The 15,000-nt window shown below is 39.9% G+C and overlaps 1 protein-coding gene across 1 annotated transcript in view; it reads right to left on the bottom strand.

Annotated features, from left to right (window-relative positions):
• LOC136877720 (uncharacterized) overlaps nt 1–15,000 on the bottom strand; it is a 269,242-nt gene that overhangs the window by 218,938 nt on the left and 35,304 nt on the right. Inside the window, exon 3 of the mRNA XM_068228718.1 lies at nt 5,097–5,234. Coding sequence (XP_068084819.1) covers nt 5,097–5,234 — 138 coding nt within the window. The remainder of the gene's footprint in view (nt 1–5,096; nt 5,235–15,000) is intronic.

The following is a 15,000-nucleotide window of genomic DNA, read 5'->3' as shown; positions in this document are numbered from 1 at the left end:
TGCTCATTCTAGTGATATAAGGTCATATTTGGTTATATTTTGCTCATTTTAGTGATATAAGGTCATATTTAGTCATACATATTTTGCCCATTTTAGTGATATAAGGTCATATTTTGCTCATTTTAGTGATATAAGGTCATATTTGGTCATTTTTGCTCATTTTAGTGATATAAGGTCATATTGGTTCATATTCTGCTCATTTTAGTGATATAAGGTCATATTTTGCTCATTTTAGTGATATAAGGTCATGTTTGGTTATATTTTGCTCATTTTAGTGATAAAGGTCATATTTGGTCATATTTTGTTTATTTTAGTGATATAAGGTCATATTTAGTTATATTTTGAGCATTTTATTGATATAAGGTCCTATTTGGTCATATTTTGCTCATTCTAGTGATATAAGGTCATATTTGGTCATATTTTGCTCATTTGCTCATATTTTGCTCATTTTAGTGATATAAGGTCATATTTGGTAATATTTTGAGCATTTTTATTCAAATCGAAGCGTTGTTATCTGCGTTGAGTTTCAAACACAGGTTTTCAAAACACTGAAGTAGGTATATTTTTCTTTTTCCAGAAACAGATAGGTAGCAGGTTTAGAAGGCGTGATTCCGAAAAAATGATACTGGACGAACGTACGCCAACAGATACCAAAAAGCATGCTAATACAGTACTTCCATTTGTTTGGTCTTTCTTTAGGAAAACAGAGTGAGAACTGCAGCGGCTGTGCATGGTATTGTTGCTGTGTTGCACAATTCCCAATACTTTACACTTCAATTATTGTCGTCTTTTCTTCTATTTTTTTAGTTTAATAAACCTAACATGTATCCTAAAATATGTTAAAATCAACCATATTTGGTCATTCAATGTACTAACACTTCATAATAGAGCAATAAACGCTGCCGTCTTCGAATCAAACTTAGGGGGTTTGCTTACCTACGGCAACTCCCAAGCACTATGCCTAAGCCTGTGCGTAGCATCAGGTAACACGCTCGCCAGTATTGGTCCTTGGGTGCTGCACGAGACCAGCAAACCCCCTATCGAGAAACAACTCCAAATGCCCCCGTTAGATTGCACCACTCTCAGGAGATGACGTCATGCCTGCTTTCTCTCCTCTCGCAACGGTAATTTCTTTTCCACGTTACGAGGGTACGCCATATCGGACCACCCACAATATTACCAACATTTTGCATCAATGAAAAACAGGACGGCAAATTTTCAATTCAAGTGAAATAAGAATAACCGTAGTTATACTGTATAATTAACCTCTTATTTCCTGTGTTTTCATTGTCGGATTTCTTTCAGTTTTAATAGAAATGTAGTACATTACTTAAAATAGAGTTTCTTGTTATTTCTGTAAGCTTCTTATATAAAAATGTGGCATGGAGAATTTTAACACGCAGCTTCAGATACCACCAGCCGCTACTGGAAAACTGTGCGTCCAAGCTATGCTACTGAATTAATGTATCAAGTTTTAAAGTACCTACTGTAGCTCTGTCAGTTTGCATGGTATGTTTAATGTTAGTATTAGCACAGTCTAATATATGCAGTCGCGAAGCGCTAATAAGAGGAAGGTTCATCCATTTGACAGCTGGAGCGACAATAGCACCTCTAGCGGCGTGGTAGAGGCAACTTGCTATCAGACAACTGGGAACGTATTACCACTACAGTCTAAAATGGTCATAACTCTTGAACCATTCATGCAAATAATGTCCTGACAAGGTTATTATAATCCTTATGAAATAGTGGAGGAGGTCAAACAATTTATTTCGATGAGAAGTTCGAGGATAAATATCGACATACCGAAATATAAAAATAAAATCGCTTCTAGAGGGCAACCGGTTGGAAATAGGCTTATACCATCCCGGACTTTTTTTGTAGAGATTTCTATGCTCTACAATTCGTACGCTTACACCTGGTGTCTATTGTTGACGGTTCAGGCAGCGTAAGCCAAGAAAGCAAGTGACCGACCGACCATTTTGTCTCTTTCTTCGTATTTACTGTATATCGGATCAGGGATACTATATTATTTCACGAGCTTCGAAATATATTCAGAAATATAAGTTATCAGCACATAATAATGTTAATGTTATTGGTTTTACGTCCCATTAAATACAGTATGTATTTGAGCACCTTCACCACCGGACTAGGACAGGATCGAACCTGCCAAGTTGTACTAAGAAGGCCAGCGCTCTACCACCTGAGTTGCTACTCAGCCCGGCTATTAGCACATAACAATAATTATAGTGTACTTGAACAGTGTTCGTGTTGTCAGTATCTGAAGTAGAACCACTGTACTGATTAAAACGCAGTCAACATATTATGGAAACGCGTATGGTGCTATAAATTGTCGGCACGTAAAAGAACTCCCGTGGGACAAAATTACGGCACCTCGAGTCTCAGAAACCCGTAAATGTTGTTAGTCAGACGTAACACAAATAACATTATTATTATTTTGCGTAATATAAAGACAATAACGACAACAACCATCATAGTCAGTTAGTTTGCTACTGTGATGGCATAACAATACTTCCTCGTCAGCAAAGCTTGGCTGATGATACACTTTGTAATAAACTCTTGAATATCTCCATTATTACAGCTCGTACGGTAAAAAGGTGTCAGATTTAAATGACAGAATGAAAATTATATTTTCTATAATTATTATTGTTATGTGCTAATAGCCGGGATGAGTAGCAACTCAGATGGCAGAGCGCTGGCCTTCTTAGCCCAACTTGGCAGGTTCGATCCTGTCTCAGTCCGGTGGTGAAGGTGCTCAAACACGTAGTTAGTGGGACGTAAAACCAATAATATTAACATTATTCTGTGCTAATAACATATACTTCTGAATTTATTTCGAAGCTCATGAAATAATGCAGTATCCGTGATTTGATACACGGTAAATACGAAGAAAGAGACAAAAATGTCGGTCGGTCGGTCGGTCACTTGCTTTCTTGGCTTACGCTGCCTGAACCATCAATGATAGACCTCAAGTGTAAGCGTACGGATTGTAGGGCATAGAAACCTCTACAATAAAGTCCAACCGGTTGCCCTCTAGAAGCGATTTTGTGTTATGATCCGCGGTAAAAAAAAAGTAACTCCTTAAGATTAAATCAATATTTCTATATTATCCTCGAACTCCTCAGCGAAATAAATTGTTTGACCTCCTCCAGTATTTTATAAGGATTGCAATAACCTTGTCAGGAGATTAGTTGCATGGATGATTCAGAAGTTATAACCATTTTAGACTGCAGTGGTAGTGGTAGTACGTGAACGTACAGCGTTTCCACTACCTCGCCGCTTGGAGCGCTGTAGTAGCCTCGGATGAAAAATATCATCAGAGCTTCGCGACTGTATATATTAGACTGTGATATTAGTCTAATACAGAGGTGCTCACGTTGGGCATTCCGTCCCGCGGGCGCCCAGCACTGTGAGTGGGCGGGCAGGCCGGCAATGAGCGTACGCTATTCAACCACAGTGACGTGGTTACGTCCCAGGCCGCGGAGGTTGGGCGAAGTTCTCCCGGTCACTCTCGATCACTGCTGCGATACCCGAGCTTGAAATGGAGGCAGAAAATAATGAAACAACAACAACTTGCTTTACGTCGCACCGACACAGACAGGTCTTATGGCGACGATGGGACAGGAAGTAGCTAAGAGTGGAAAGGAAGCGGCCGTGGCCTTAATTAGGTACAGCCCCAGCATTTGCCTGGTGTGAAAATGGGAAACCACGCAAAACCATCTTCAGGGCTGCAGAAAGTGGGGTTCGAACCCACTATCTCCCGAATACTGGATACTGGCCGCAATTAAGTGACTGCAGCTATCGAGCTCGGTAAAATAATAATGAAAGAAAGAGGGCTGAAATAAGTTATTTATGTTCATAGCAGTTTATGTATTTTGACCGGATACAATAGTTACGCCTACAACCACAAATATTTTATAATGTACGTAATGAATTACAATTTTTACTATTACACTTTAAGAGGTGCTTTAGAAACAGTTCTAATATAATACGGAGTTAAGGTGGATAAGCTGTGGCTTGTGGTTGTTTGGGTTTAAATTATCTGATACACTCACCAACAATCCAATCATGTTTACTGGGAATAAAATTAGTGAGGTTATTTATTTGAAGGAATTATTGTACTTTAATCTTCGATCTATGTCCTCACTCGTGATGAAACTCACTCTGGCCATTTCGAGGCTAGCTATTATCACCGGACGCATGTTAAATGTTACCAATTTTAAATACTCTTTTCACAAAATAAGTGAAAAGGGAAAGTCACACAACACTACAACAATGTGCAAAATCATTGACGCATTATGTAATTATATTACTTTTTGCTTAATGAATAACATGAATTTTACATTTTCTAAATGAAAATACTGTCATTCCCATCCAAAAAGTTGTAAATCGTAGCTTGTACTTTAAAACCCTGTACATTTGTAGACTGTAACAAAATTTATAACGTGTCGGTTTTATTTGAAGGAATAAATATAAGAAAATAAGCCAGACTGTTAAAATCGAGCGCAGTATGAATCAAACCGGAATAACTTGAATAGTGGAGGAGAGCTTCGTGTAATCACATTCGAACATCGCTACTCCTTTCCCTGTAAAGTGTGTTCGCCCTCTCGCTTCACTGTGACGTATGATTCTTACGTAAGCTGCCCTCATTTACGTCACGTCAGCCCGGCCGCACTGGGTTAGCCTCATGAGCACCTCTGGTCTAATACTTGCTACCTATCCCTAAAATGCTTAGGTCATATTTTACTTTTTTAGATCATATTTAGCTACTTTTAGGTCATATTTTGTACTTCTTTAGGTCATACATTTCCGAACCCTACTAATCAGTAAGGGACGGACTTAAGCAATAATACCTAGGTTAGATTTCAGAGTGAAACAAGTATTGTCTGAACCGCACAACACCTGTATTTAAAGAGTTGCATAATTAATTGCGGCACGGCCTTTCAAGATCCCTACTTAACTCTTTTTGCAATCTCCCTACGGATATTAACTGCAGGGTACAGGACCCTCAGAAATAGAATAATATGAATGCAATCTATCCTCCTAATGTATAGAAATCTGGTCCCTAGTCACTTTACCTGTGGGGTGTATACGTTGATGTAGAGACAGTCTTCGGTCCCTTCATAGACCCGAGTGTCCAGCCGGTACTGAGCACACGTGCCTCCTTCCTCGAGAGCATCACGAACTCCTGTCCAAGGTTCTGGTGGCTCACATGGCTAAAACCAATACAATAAGAAGTCCTTAGGCAAAAGGTAAAGCAAAGACTCAAGATATTAAGTACACTCGGATGAGGTAACATACAACTACACGTACTCACATCAAATAATAATAATAATAATAATAATAATAATAATAATAATAATAATAATAATAATAATAATAATAATAATAATAATAATAATAATAATATTAATAATGACAAACCGGAAGTCGACAAGGAGATGGGTTGTCCCCGTATTGTTTAATCTTGTTTTGGGAAAAGTGATTAGTACTTGGGGAAAAAACAAGTTAAAGGAATAACCCTTGAAAGCAAAATTAATTTACAGTGTTTGGCCTTCGTTGATGGTTTAGCAGTGTTGTTCAACAACAGACAGGAAGCGATTGCATCTATTGAAAACCTTCATGAAATTGCACCCAGAACAGAACTCCAGGTCTCATACCAGAAAACCCACTACATGGAAGGATCTCTTCAGTACCTAGTTCGACAACCAATGGAAACCCAATATGGCAAAATATCCAAGTGTATAAATTCAAATAGGGCCTACTTGGGAGAAATCATCGAACCTTCAGAACTGAATCATAAAGCAAACAAAGAAAGGATCTCCAAACTACAAAAAGCATGCAGACTCACTTGGAACAGATAGAATAAAAAAATCCATATTCCGAAATGCAAACTTAAGGCATTACAACACTCTATTCAAGCGTGAAGCGCTATATGCATCTGAAACAAGATGTAGAAAGCAAGAAAGAAAAATCTTAAGGAATATTTTTGGACCTGTCTGTTCAGGAGGAATCTGCATGATAAGGAAATCTCACGACCTGTACCAACACTCGCAGCAAATCTCAGAGACGTTTCGGAGAAGACGTTTGAAATTTGACGGACATATTATTAGAATGAGTAATCAGAGATTGACCAAAAGAATTCTGAACCTTGTCCTATCAATGAAAGTTTTTAAAAATGGCTTCTCGAAGTTGGAAAACATCTTCTGGAAATAGGCATCACAGATGACATTATATTAGAGAGAACTAGGTTCAGAAAATTATTCGACAATCACCGCCATGCAGATCATCAAAGCACTACCACCAACAAAACCTGGTCAGAAGATCGGAAGAAAAGGCACAGCGAGATGAAGAGATTTTGGGAGAAGAAAAAGGCAACATCAGCAAAATAAATTCAGTCGCACTCCTCAGTCGAGCATAACGAAGAAATAATAATAATAATAATAATAATAATAATAATAATAATAATAATAATAATAATAATAATAATAATGAAAATCCACAGCCTGTTTCCAGTCATTCGACCGATTCAAGAATGGAATGAATGAAGCCCCATCTAGCGGCGAGGATAGGAATTGTGCCGCCTGCCGAAGCCTGTCGCACTCCTCTGGGGCGATGATTAATGACTGATTAATGAAATTAAATGATATTGGAGAGTGTTGCTGGAATGAAATATGACAGGGAAAACAGGAGTACCCGGAGAAAACCTGTCGCGCCTCCGCTTTGTCCAGCACAAATCTCGTATGGAGTGACCGGGATTTGAACCACGGAACCCAGCGGTGAGAGACCGGCGCGCTGCCGCCTGAGCCACGGAGGCTCAATAATAATAATAATAATAATAATAATAATAATAATAATAATAATAATATACAGAGCCTCTAAATTAGAAGCTGTTTAGCCGAGGTCGTAAACGCATGCTCGATTCACCCGGAAGGGTGTGAGTTCGATCCCCTGTCTGGACGAGAAACGAGATTTCCACTTGTGGAAAGGCACATGTACTTAACATTCACTGAGTCTACGCTAAAAATGAATACCATGTTGAAATGGAAATGGCGGATGGCTCTTAGTGCCGGGAGTGTCCGAGGACAAGTTCGGCTCGCTAGGTGCAGGTCTTTTGATTTGACGCTCTTAGGCGACCTGCGCTTCGTGATGAGGATGAAATGATTATGAAGACGCACATACACCCAGCCTCCATGCCAGCGAAATTAACCAATGATAGTTAAAGTTCCCGACCCTGCCGGGAATCGAACCCGCGACCCCTGTGACCAAAGGTCAGCACGCTAACCATTTAGCCAAATACCATGTTAGTACCCGAGGACAAATGTGACCGGGCATAGGGCTAACCGCTCTATCGCACGTGGGATCGAGGTAGCTGCCTCGGTGGATCAGTGATAGCGCCCGATTTACGATCCCAAGTTGAATCCTGCCTGAGGTGACAGATCTCATGTGATTATGAGAATATTTACAGGTTGTAGAAAAGGATGTAAAATAGTAGCAAGTATCGAATTAGAATATGGTTCCCTCACCAGGATTACTTGATTCAACAACTCAAAAAGATCCTAAGAAAAGCAGCACAATTTGTTCTGGGTGATTTCCGACAATACTATCCTCCAACACCATTATACGCTGTTTCCTATATGCAACATATGACGCCCGTTCTATACGACGTCAGCATTGGAAGAGCTGCACAAGGCTAGCAATAGGCATATGAAATTATTATTATTATTATTATTATTATTATTATTATTGAAGTGCGTTTCAAGGTAAAATTTAATGAATGACTAAGTTTAATATATGCATTTTTGCATATATTTGAGATTAGTGCATACATTTCAAATTTCGGACTTATAGTACATGTTTTCTACATTTAGGCCTGTTATGCATATATTTTAACATGTTTTACAGGCAGTCTTCAACAAAATGTAAAGTAATGCCGTGAACCCTTTAGGCAGGGGTGGCACTTATCAAGACACACTTCTGGGTGATTTCCGAAAAAGTACGGCATACGTTTCAAATTTCACATTTATAGTACATGTTGGAAGGGCTGTACGAGGCTAGCAATATGCATACGAAATTATTATTATTATTATTATTATTATTATTATTATTATTATTATTATTATTATTATTATTATTATTATTATTGGGAGCCTCCGTGGCTCAGAGGGCAGCGCGTCGGCCTCTCAAAGGAAGTTGTTATTGAAAGAAATTTTGTGTTTAGAGGTTTCCCAACCTTTATTTGTTTTTTATGTAATTCTAGATTTGCAACACTTCTGTCTCAGTCCACCAGTTTTGAATCTGGCCAATGAAAACTTTCTGTAATTAATTTTCAGCCTATCACAGGCTCCTTGTTCGATTTTGAGTGTAACTTTTGAGTTCGATCAATAAAATTGAGAGGGTGTATCCGGATTAGTCCAGTATCCTCTCGAACCTTCCCTGAGGGTATATAAACTGCGGATTTTTTGGCTACCTTGTCAACTGATCGCCGTCTTTCTAAGTGTGTGTGTTCAGGCAGGAGGCGGGGCGCCTCTTTCTTCGGCCGGCAGAAAATCTACAAGGTAATGGCCACATAAATTCCCTTTTCTGTAGCTACCTCCGCAGCTTTATCCGAGGGGAAGGTCCGAATCTTTAACTATGTAACAAACTTTTCTAATGTAAAATTTTCATAAAGTTTTAACTGTAAATCGGGAATAGAGAGTGAGTTAACCTTTCGAGATCCCCTTCACCTTGGTTTGAGGTGACTGCGTTTTCGTAATTGTTTTCTTCCTGTAATGTATTAAAGTTATTTCCATGCGAGCCACCTCAGTACTTTGGGAATAGCCCCTGTTTCATCGGCCGAGAGCCCTGTAAGTTTTTGTTTTCATTATCTGGGAGCGCAGTGTACGCCTCCAATCAGTTTGTGTTCGGACCGTTTATTTAACCTATTCTTTTTCGCAAAGGCCCTGTAGGTTGGGTGCTAGATACCCCTGTTTCAATTTGTAATTTGGGCTTTGAGAGGCCAGAGATTGTAAGATTTTGATGTTGCCTTGAGTAGGCTGGAAGAAACTGAGAGCTTGTTAGCTCTTTTCGAAGTTTTGTAAAAGTGAAGGCTGCCCCTGGAAGGCTAGCCATTGTAATTTAGGGAGCAAGTCCTCTTGAATTAGGAGATTTATGCCCATGAATAAATTATAAATTATAAATAAATAAATTATTCCGCATTTTGAATTGTAAACTTGAGCTGATAACTCAGATTTGTAAAATTAGGGGCTTGAAGCCCAAAATTATTAAAGTTCTGAATTTTGTATTTTTCCAAGTCTTGTTTCAAGATTGCTAATTGTACCTGTCATGATGTTATTTGTTTTTTTATTTCTAAAGAAATATATCCTTTGTTAAAGTTTTAATTCAATTCTTGATATTGTAGTTAGACCCATCCACCCCAGCACCTTCTTTAACCTCTTTCTGCTCCATGGGTAACCCCGGAACAAGTGGTAGCATTGCGTGGTTGAATGGGTCTAAATTAAGCCTCTTTTGACGGCTAAACATAGGATCCGCGCCGAAATCTTTTTCTCCGTCGCTGGGAGTTTTTCTAAATTTGTAAGTTTTCTATCATCATGTCTGGCCCTCGCGAAGCCCTCTATCCCGGGCATTTGCGCAAGGAGGAATTGATCTACGAGTTACTCATTAGAAACGTTCAATCTGGAGGAACGGTTGCGGCAGATACTGCCAAACATAAAGAATAATTAGAATTGCCAATTGTTAACCCAATTTTGGGGGAGAAGGAAATTGATGAGGCTCTATCCACTATCACTGACAATACCACCGAATTAGCGCTTGTAGTTAGTTTTTTTGAAGTAAGAGATCCATCTGCTAACCAACTTAAAAGAGTACAGGCTCGATTGTTCCATTTTTATAATAGGGCTAGGGACCTATTATCTCTAAATTTGAAAGAAGATCACGCTAAGGAGGCTAGTAATTTAATTGACCATCTATCGGGAATGTCAAATAGAGTTAATCAATTGTTGACTGGGGCAGCTGCTCCCAAAACCGACTAGGCCCCTGTGATAAACGTAGTGAGTGAGGAGGATTCTTCCAAAATGGTAGAAAGTAGAAAATCTGTAGCAACTCAACAAACATCAGCCCCATTGGAAACTGAGTCTGGTCATCCGAAACAAATTCCACCTTTCTTTATGAACAATGCTCTGTTTGAAGCCTCTCAACCCTCTAGGCCGTCACCAACTATGTCACCCTGTTTTAGTAGTTTGCCCCATCCATTGGCTATGTTACTTAGGGGAATTTCAAAATTTTTAGTAAATTCCACTAATGATGTCATTTCATTTCTAAGGTTCTTACTTGAATTTCAGGATCACGCACTAGTGGTTTCCCTCTCTCACTCTCAAATTCTTCACAAATTATGTACCCATATTCGGTAGGCGTCCTACCGGATAAGATAGTCAAGGCTATATCTGATAGATAATCCATAGAAGATTTCCACGCCCACCTGTTGGCAAATTTCATTCCGGCTAGGGCAATGTCCTCTTTAATACAGAAGTTCTATTTTAGGGAACAACGTCTGGAAGAAAATCTTGCGGACTACATCCAAGATATCAAATTTTATACCCGAGGTTCGCCATGCATTTTTCGGAAGACCAAATAGTGCAAACTATTGTCGAAGGTATCTCTCCACCTTATAGATCTTATTTATGTTTTGAGTCTCGATCCCAAACCTTCGCAGAATTAGACGCTATGTATGGCTGTCTCAGCTGAAGGTGTGAAGTATGCCGACACCTTAAGAGTTGCGAAGGAGCCCCCTCCCTCGCCTAATAGTTTTCGGCCTCCACCTCGCCGAACTTTCACCACCCGCAAATGCTATGCTTGTGGGTCTACGGAACATCTGCGTAACAAGTGCCCATTGATAAAGTCGAGTGGGACAAAGAATGGAGCAAGGTCATCTCAAGGAAGTTTCAAATGAGGCTCGTTTACTCACCTCGCCAAGAATTGTCCTAACGCCAATAGCACCCCCTCCTGTTCAACTTCTGGTGCAACCTCCGCGAACTCCAATAATAGGAAGTGACTAGTGTCATCGGCTGAGTCGGTATGTTCAGTTCTCAAGGCTCAGCCCCTGTTAAACGCAGCGAAAGCTCTGGTAAGGGTAAAAGTTCTTCTAATCTATCGTTTGAAGGCCCGAAAGAATGCCTCAGAATTGGTGCGGAGACCCCCGGACTTGTACCATTTCTTAAAATTGAATTAAATAGTGAACCTATCACTGCTCTATTAGACTCAGGGAGCGTGTGTTCTATAATTTCGGCTGAATGGTATTCCAAATTAAAAACTGTTTGTAAGTTTCCTGACCCTTTTCCCTCTACTGTCAAATGCGTTTCGGCTAAATGTTCTCCATTAGAAATTTTGGGTTTCATCTTTGCTAAAATTCGTATTTCTAAATTCACCTGGAAAATAAAATTGTTTTTGGCTAAACACTTGTCTTGCCCCATAATATTGGGAGCGGATTTCATGTCTTCTACGGGTCTGATTCTCGACATTCAGAGCAAGTCGTGCACTTTTAAATTTGCTAATAAGTCTAAAATTCCTTTGCTAAAATGTAACTCTGTGTCATGTTCATCTGTTTTGCCTACCCAGGCTGAGATGTTGTTAGACCTTAGACATCTACCTGAGGAACAGGCTGAAAGTATTCGTAGATTGTGTCAGTCGTTTCCGGACGTATTTCCTCATACTCTTGGTGTTACTGACCTGATTAAATACAAGAATGAAGTTACGGATTCGATTCCGGTTAATTTCCCGCCTTATATGCTGTCTCCACCCAAAATGAAGGCTCTTAAGGAGATCATCGACCAAATGTTAAAAAATGGTATTATTCGACCTTTTAAATCGGCGTATTCATCGCCCATCTTTCTGGTGCCGAAAACCCAAGGTGGCTTCAGGCCTGTGATTGATTATAGGGCTTTAAATCGTAAGGTAGTGTTACAATCTGTACCCCTTTCAGATATTCATTCTTGTTTTTCATGGTTTCGGAAAGCCAAGTTCTCTACCATCCTAGACCTTCATCAGGCGTACAACCAGATCCCTCTAGCTGAAGAATCGAAACATCTAACTGCTTTTGCCACGGATTGGAACTTGTGTGGGTACAACCGCGTGCCTTTTGTGCTCCCTACGGGGGCAGCGGTTCTCACTAGACTGCTAGAAAGGGTCTTCTCCGACATCAAATTTGAATACTTGTATCACTATCTTGATGTCGTCGTATTTTCCGAGACCTTTGAAGACCACCTAGATCATCTAAAGGAGGTACTCAATCGCCTTCGTAAGGCCGGGTTGACGGTCAAGGTATCTAAGATAGCTTTTGCTAAACCTTCTATGTCATTCATAGGGCATATTGTGTCGCCCGATGGTGTTTCTATTGATCATTCCAGAACACAGGCCATCCGTGAGTTCAAACCTCCTAAGGACATCAAAGGTATTGCCAGGTTCATCGGCATGGTGAATTTCTTCAGGAAATGTATTCCTAACTTCGCTAACAGAGTGGCGCCCTTGAACTTACTCCGTAGGAAAGGAGTCAAATTTGAATGGGGGCCGTTTCAACAAGCCGCTTTTCAAGATCTGAAATTAGCTCTTTGCAACGCCCCTGATCTTGCTATGCCAGAGTTTTTGAAGAAATTCATTGTCCATACCGACGCCTCATCATCGGCGGTTGCTGCCGTCCAGCTTCAGGAAACAGAACTCGGTCACGAGCTTGTTTTTGCATTCGATGGATTATAGTTTTCTCAAATAAATTTTAAAAAATTCACCAAAGAATGTAGTATGTTTCACTAAGTTGTTTTGTGACGTGTAGCATATATGCTACATCAGGACTCAGAGTTGACTTTCCTACCATTATTATTTTTGCTTAAAATTGTTTTGTATTATTACAAGTAAAGAAAACCACATGTAGAGCATATGCTACATACGGACTGTTCTATGAGTCGTCAGTTTTTGATAACGGTGTTAACTGCTCATGCTAAAGGAGGTAGAGATGTGGGCTTCAAACTATCCCAAGGATAGTATTTGGACTTCATCTATCACGCAGGTCACAGCTTCTCAGTTAATTTCAAATCGATGAACTAAAAATGGTTATCAGACTGGTCATTTATATTAAGAGCTGGTGATTATGGTGTTCTATGTCCTAAGGAAAACAAATAACAAGCAAGGTTCTCCTGATGAAAATTTGAGATTGTATGTATATTGAGTATTCAGCCCGAATGCTGGCCCTCCACAGCTCCGCCAAAAGCCGTCATAAATAGCTTAGGCGTCACTGAAGAGGCATACTAGGGAAATGAGGAGTGAGGTAGTTTCCCGTTGCTTTCCTCACCGAGCCAGAAGTTGCTATTACATATCATTCCCGCCAAGCCCACTGAAATGCAAGCACTAATCGACCCTATGAGCGATATTTTCGCACCATTCATAACAGGTCTGGCTGCATAAGGAATTGTATTACTAGCATCACTCATACCTAAGTCATTTTCATATTGTTAAAACCAAGGATGAGAGTGAGACAGGTCAATCTTCTTCTTCTACCGTTTTCCCTCACCTGTGGGGTCGCGGGTGTGAACTGTGTCGAACATGTGGATTTGGCCCTGTTTTACGGCCGGATGCCCTTCCTGATGCCAACCTTATATGGAAGGATGTAATCACTATTGCGTGTGTCTATGGTGGTTGGTAGTGTAGTGTGTTGTCTGAGTATTAAGAAGAAAGTGTTGGAACAAGCACTACACCCATTATGAAGAATTAATCACAGACGATTAAAATCCCCGACCCGACCGGGAATCGAACCCGGGACCCTATGAACCGAAGGCCTCAACGCTGACCATTCAGCCAATGAGACACTGAGACAGGTCAATGAAAGTAACAAATTTATTCTAGCCCGTACCAGAAGACACAGTGCACTGTCACTGCCTTCGTAATGTCCAGGCCGTACTGTAACGAGCGCGGGAAAGCAATCAGCTGATCGTTAGGAGGGAAGTTTAGCATATGAGTTAGTAGAGTTAAACATAGATTTTCGCAGTTTTATTGAAATTTTTAACGATGGCCGCGTGTTCATTCAGATATATGTGAGAATGAGTCCTCATCGACTGCATTATTAAGTGGAAAGTCGTTAATTAGTGAAGAAAACTTAGTGTGAGCGTGTATTTATGTGAAGCTATAGGTTAAGAAGATCGTTCTTCAGTGTTTTAATTTTGTAGTTTATTCGTGTACAGTTATATTTATAATGTAAAATTAATTGAGTTAGTGCATTCTGTGTTTTATTATTAACAACGAATTGTATATATTTGAATTAAGATGATCAGTGAGGGAAATCTCCATGCCTAAGAGTTGCTGTGTGCCTGGCTGCAAAGCCAATTGTAAACAAGGAGAGTACACTGCGGTATTAGTGCTTCCTTCTGATGAAGAACGAGTTAAGTTATGGAAGAAGGCTATTCCCAGGGAGAATTTAATAGTTAATCACAACACAGTTGTGTGTATTAAGCACTTTCCTGAAAATCACATCCTGAGAGAAATAAGAGTGTCTCGTCCAGATGGTGAGTTAATTTTTTATGTCATAAACATGGGTAACATTAGGTAGTCCCTATATTTTTATGTAATCAGACCTACGGCTTACCTGAATTCGGTGTATTTGAAAATGCAAGTCTTATTTATGAGTATCACCGAGCTCGATAGCTGCAGTCGCTTAACCGCGGCCAGTATCCAGTATTCGGGAGACAGTGGGTTCGAACCCCACTGTCGGCAGCCCTGTAGATGGTTTTCCCTGGTTTCCCATTTTCACGCCAGGAAAATGCTGGGGCTCTACCTTAATTAAGGCCACGGCCGCTTCCTTCCTATTCCTAGACCTTTTCTGTCCCATCGTCACCGTAAGACCTATCTGTGTCGGTGCGATGAAAAGCAAATAGCAAAATAATAATATTAATAATAAAATAAATTATGAGCATCAAACAGCAGTGTGATTTATGTAAATCTTAT

The sequence above is a fragment of the Anabrus simplex genome, chromosome 7 (genome assembly GCF_040414725.1).
Source record: "Anabrus simplex isolate iqAnaSimp1 chromosome 7, ASM4041472v1, whole genome shotgun sequence".
In the NCBI taxonomy this organism is placed as follows: Eukaryota; Metazoa; Arthropoda; class Insecta; order Orthoptera; family Tettigoniidae; genus Anabrus; species Anabrus simplex.
This window is presented reverse-complemented; position numbering and strand designations above follow the sequence as displayed.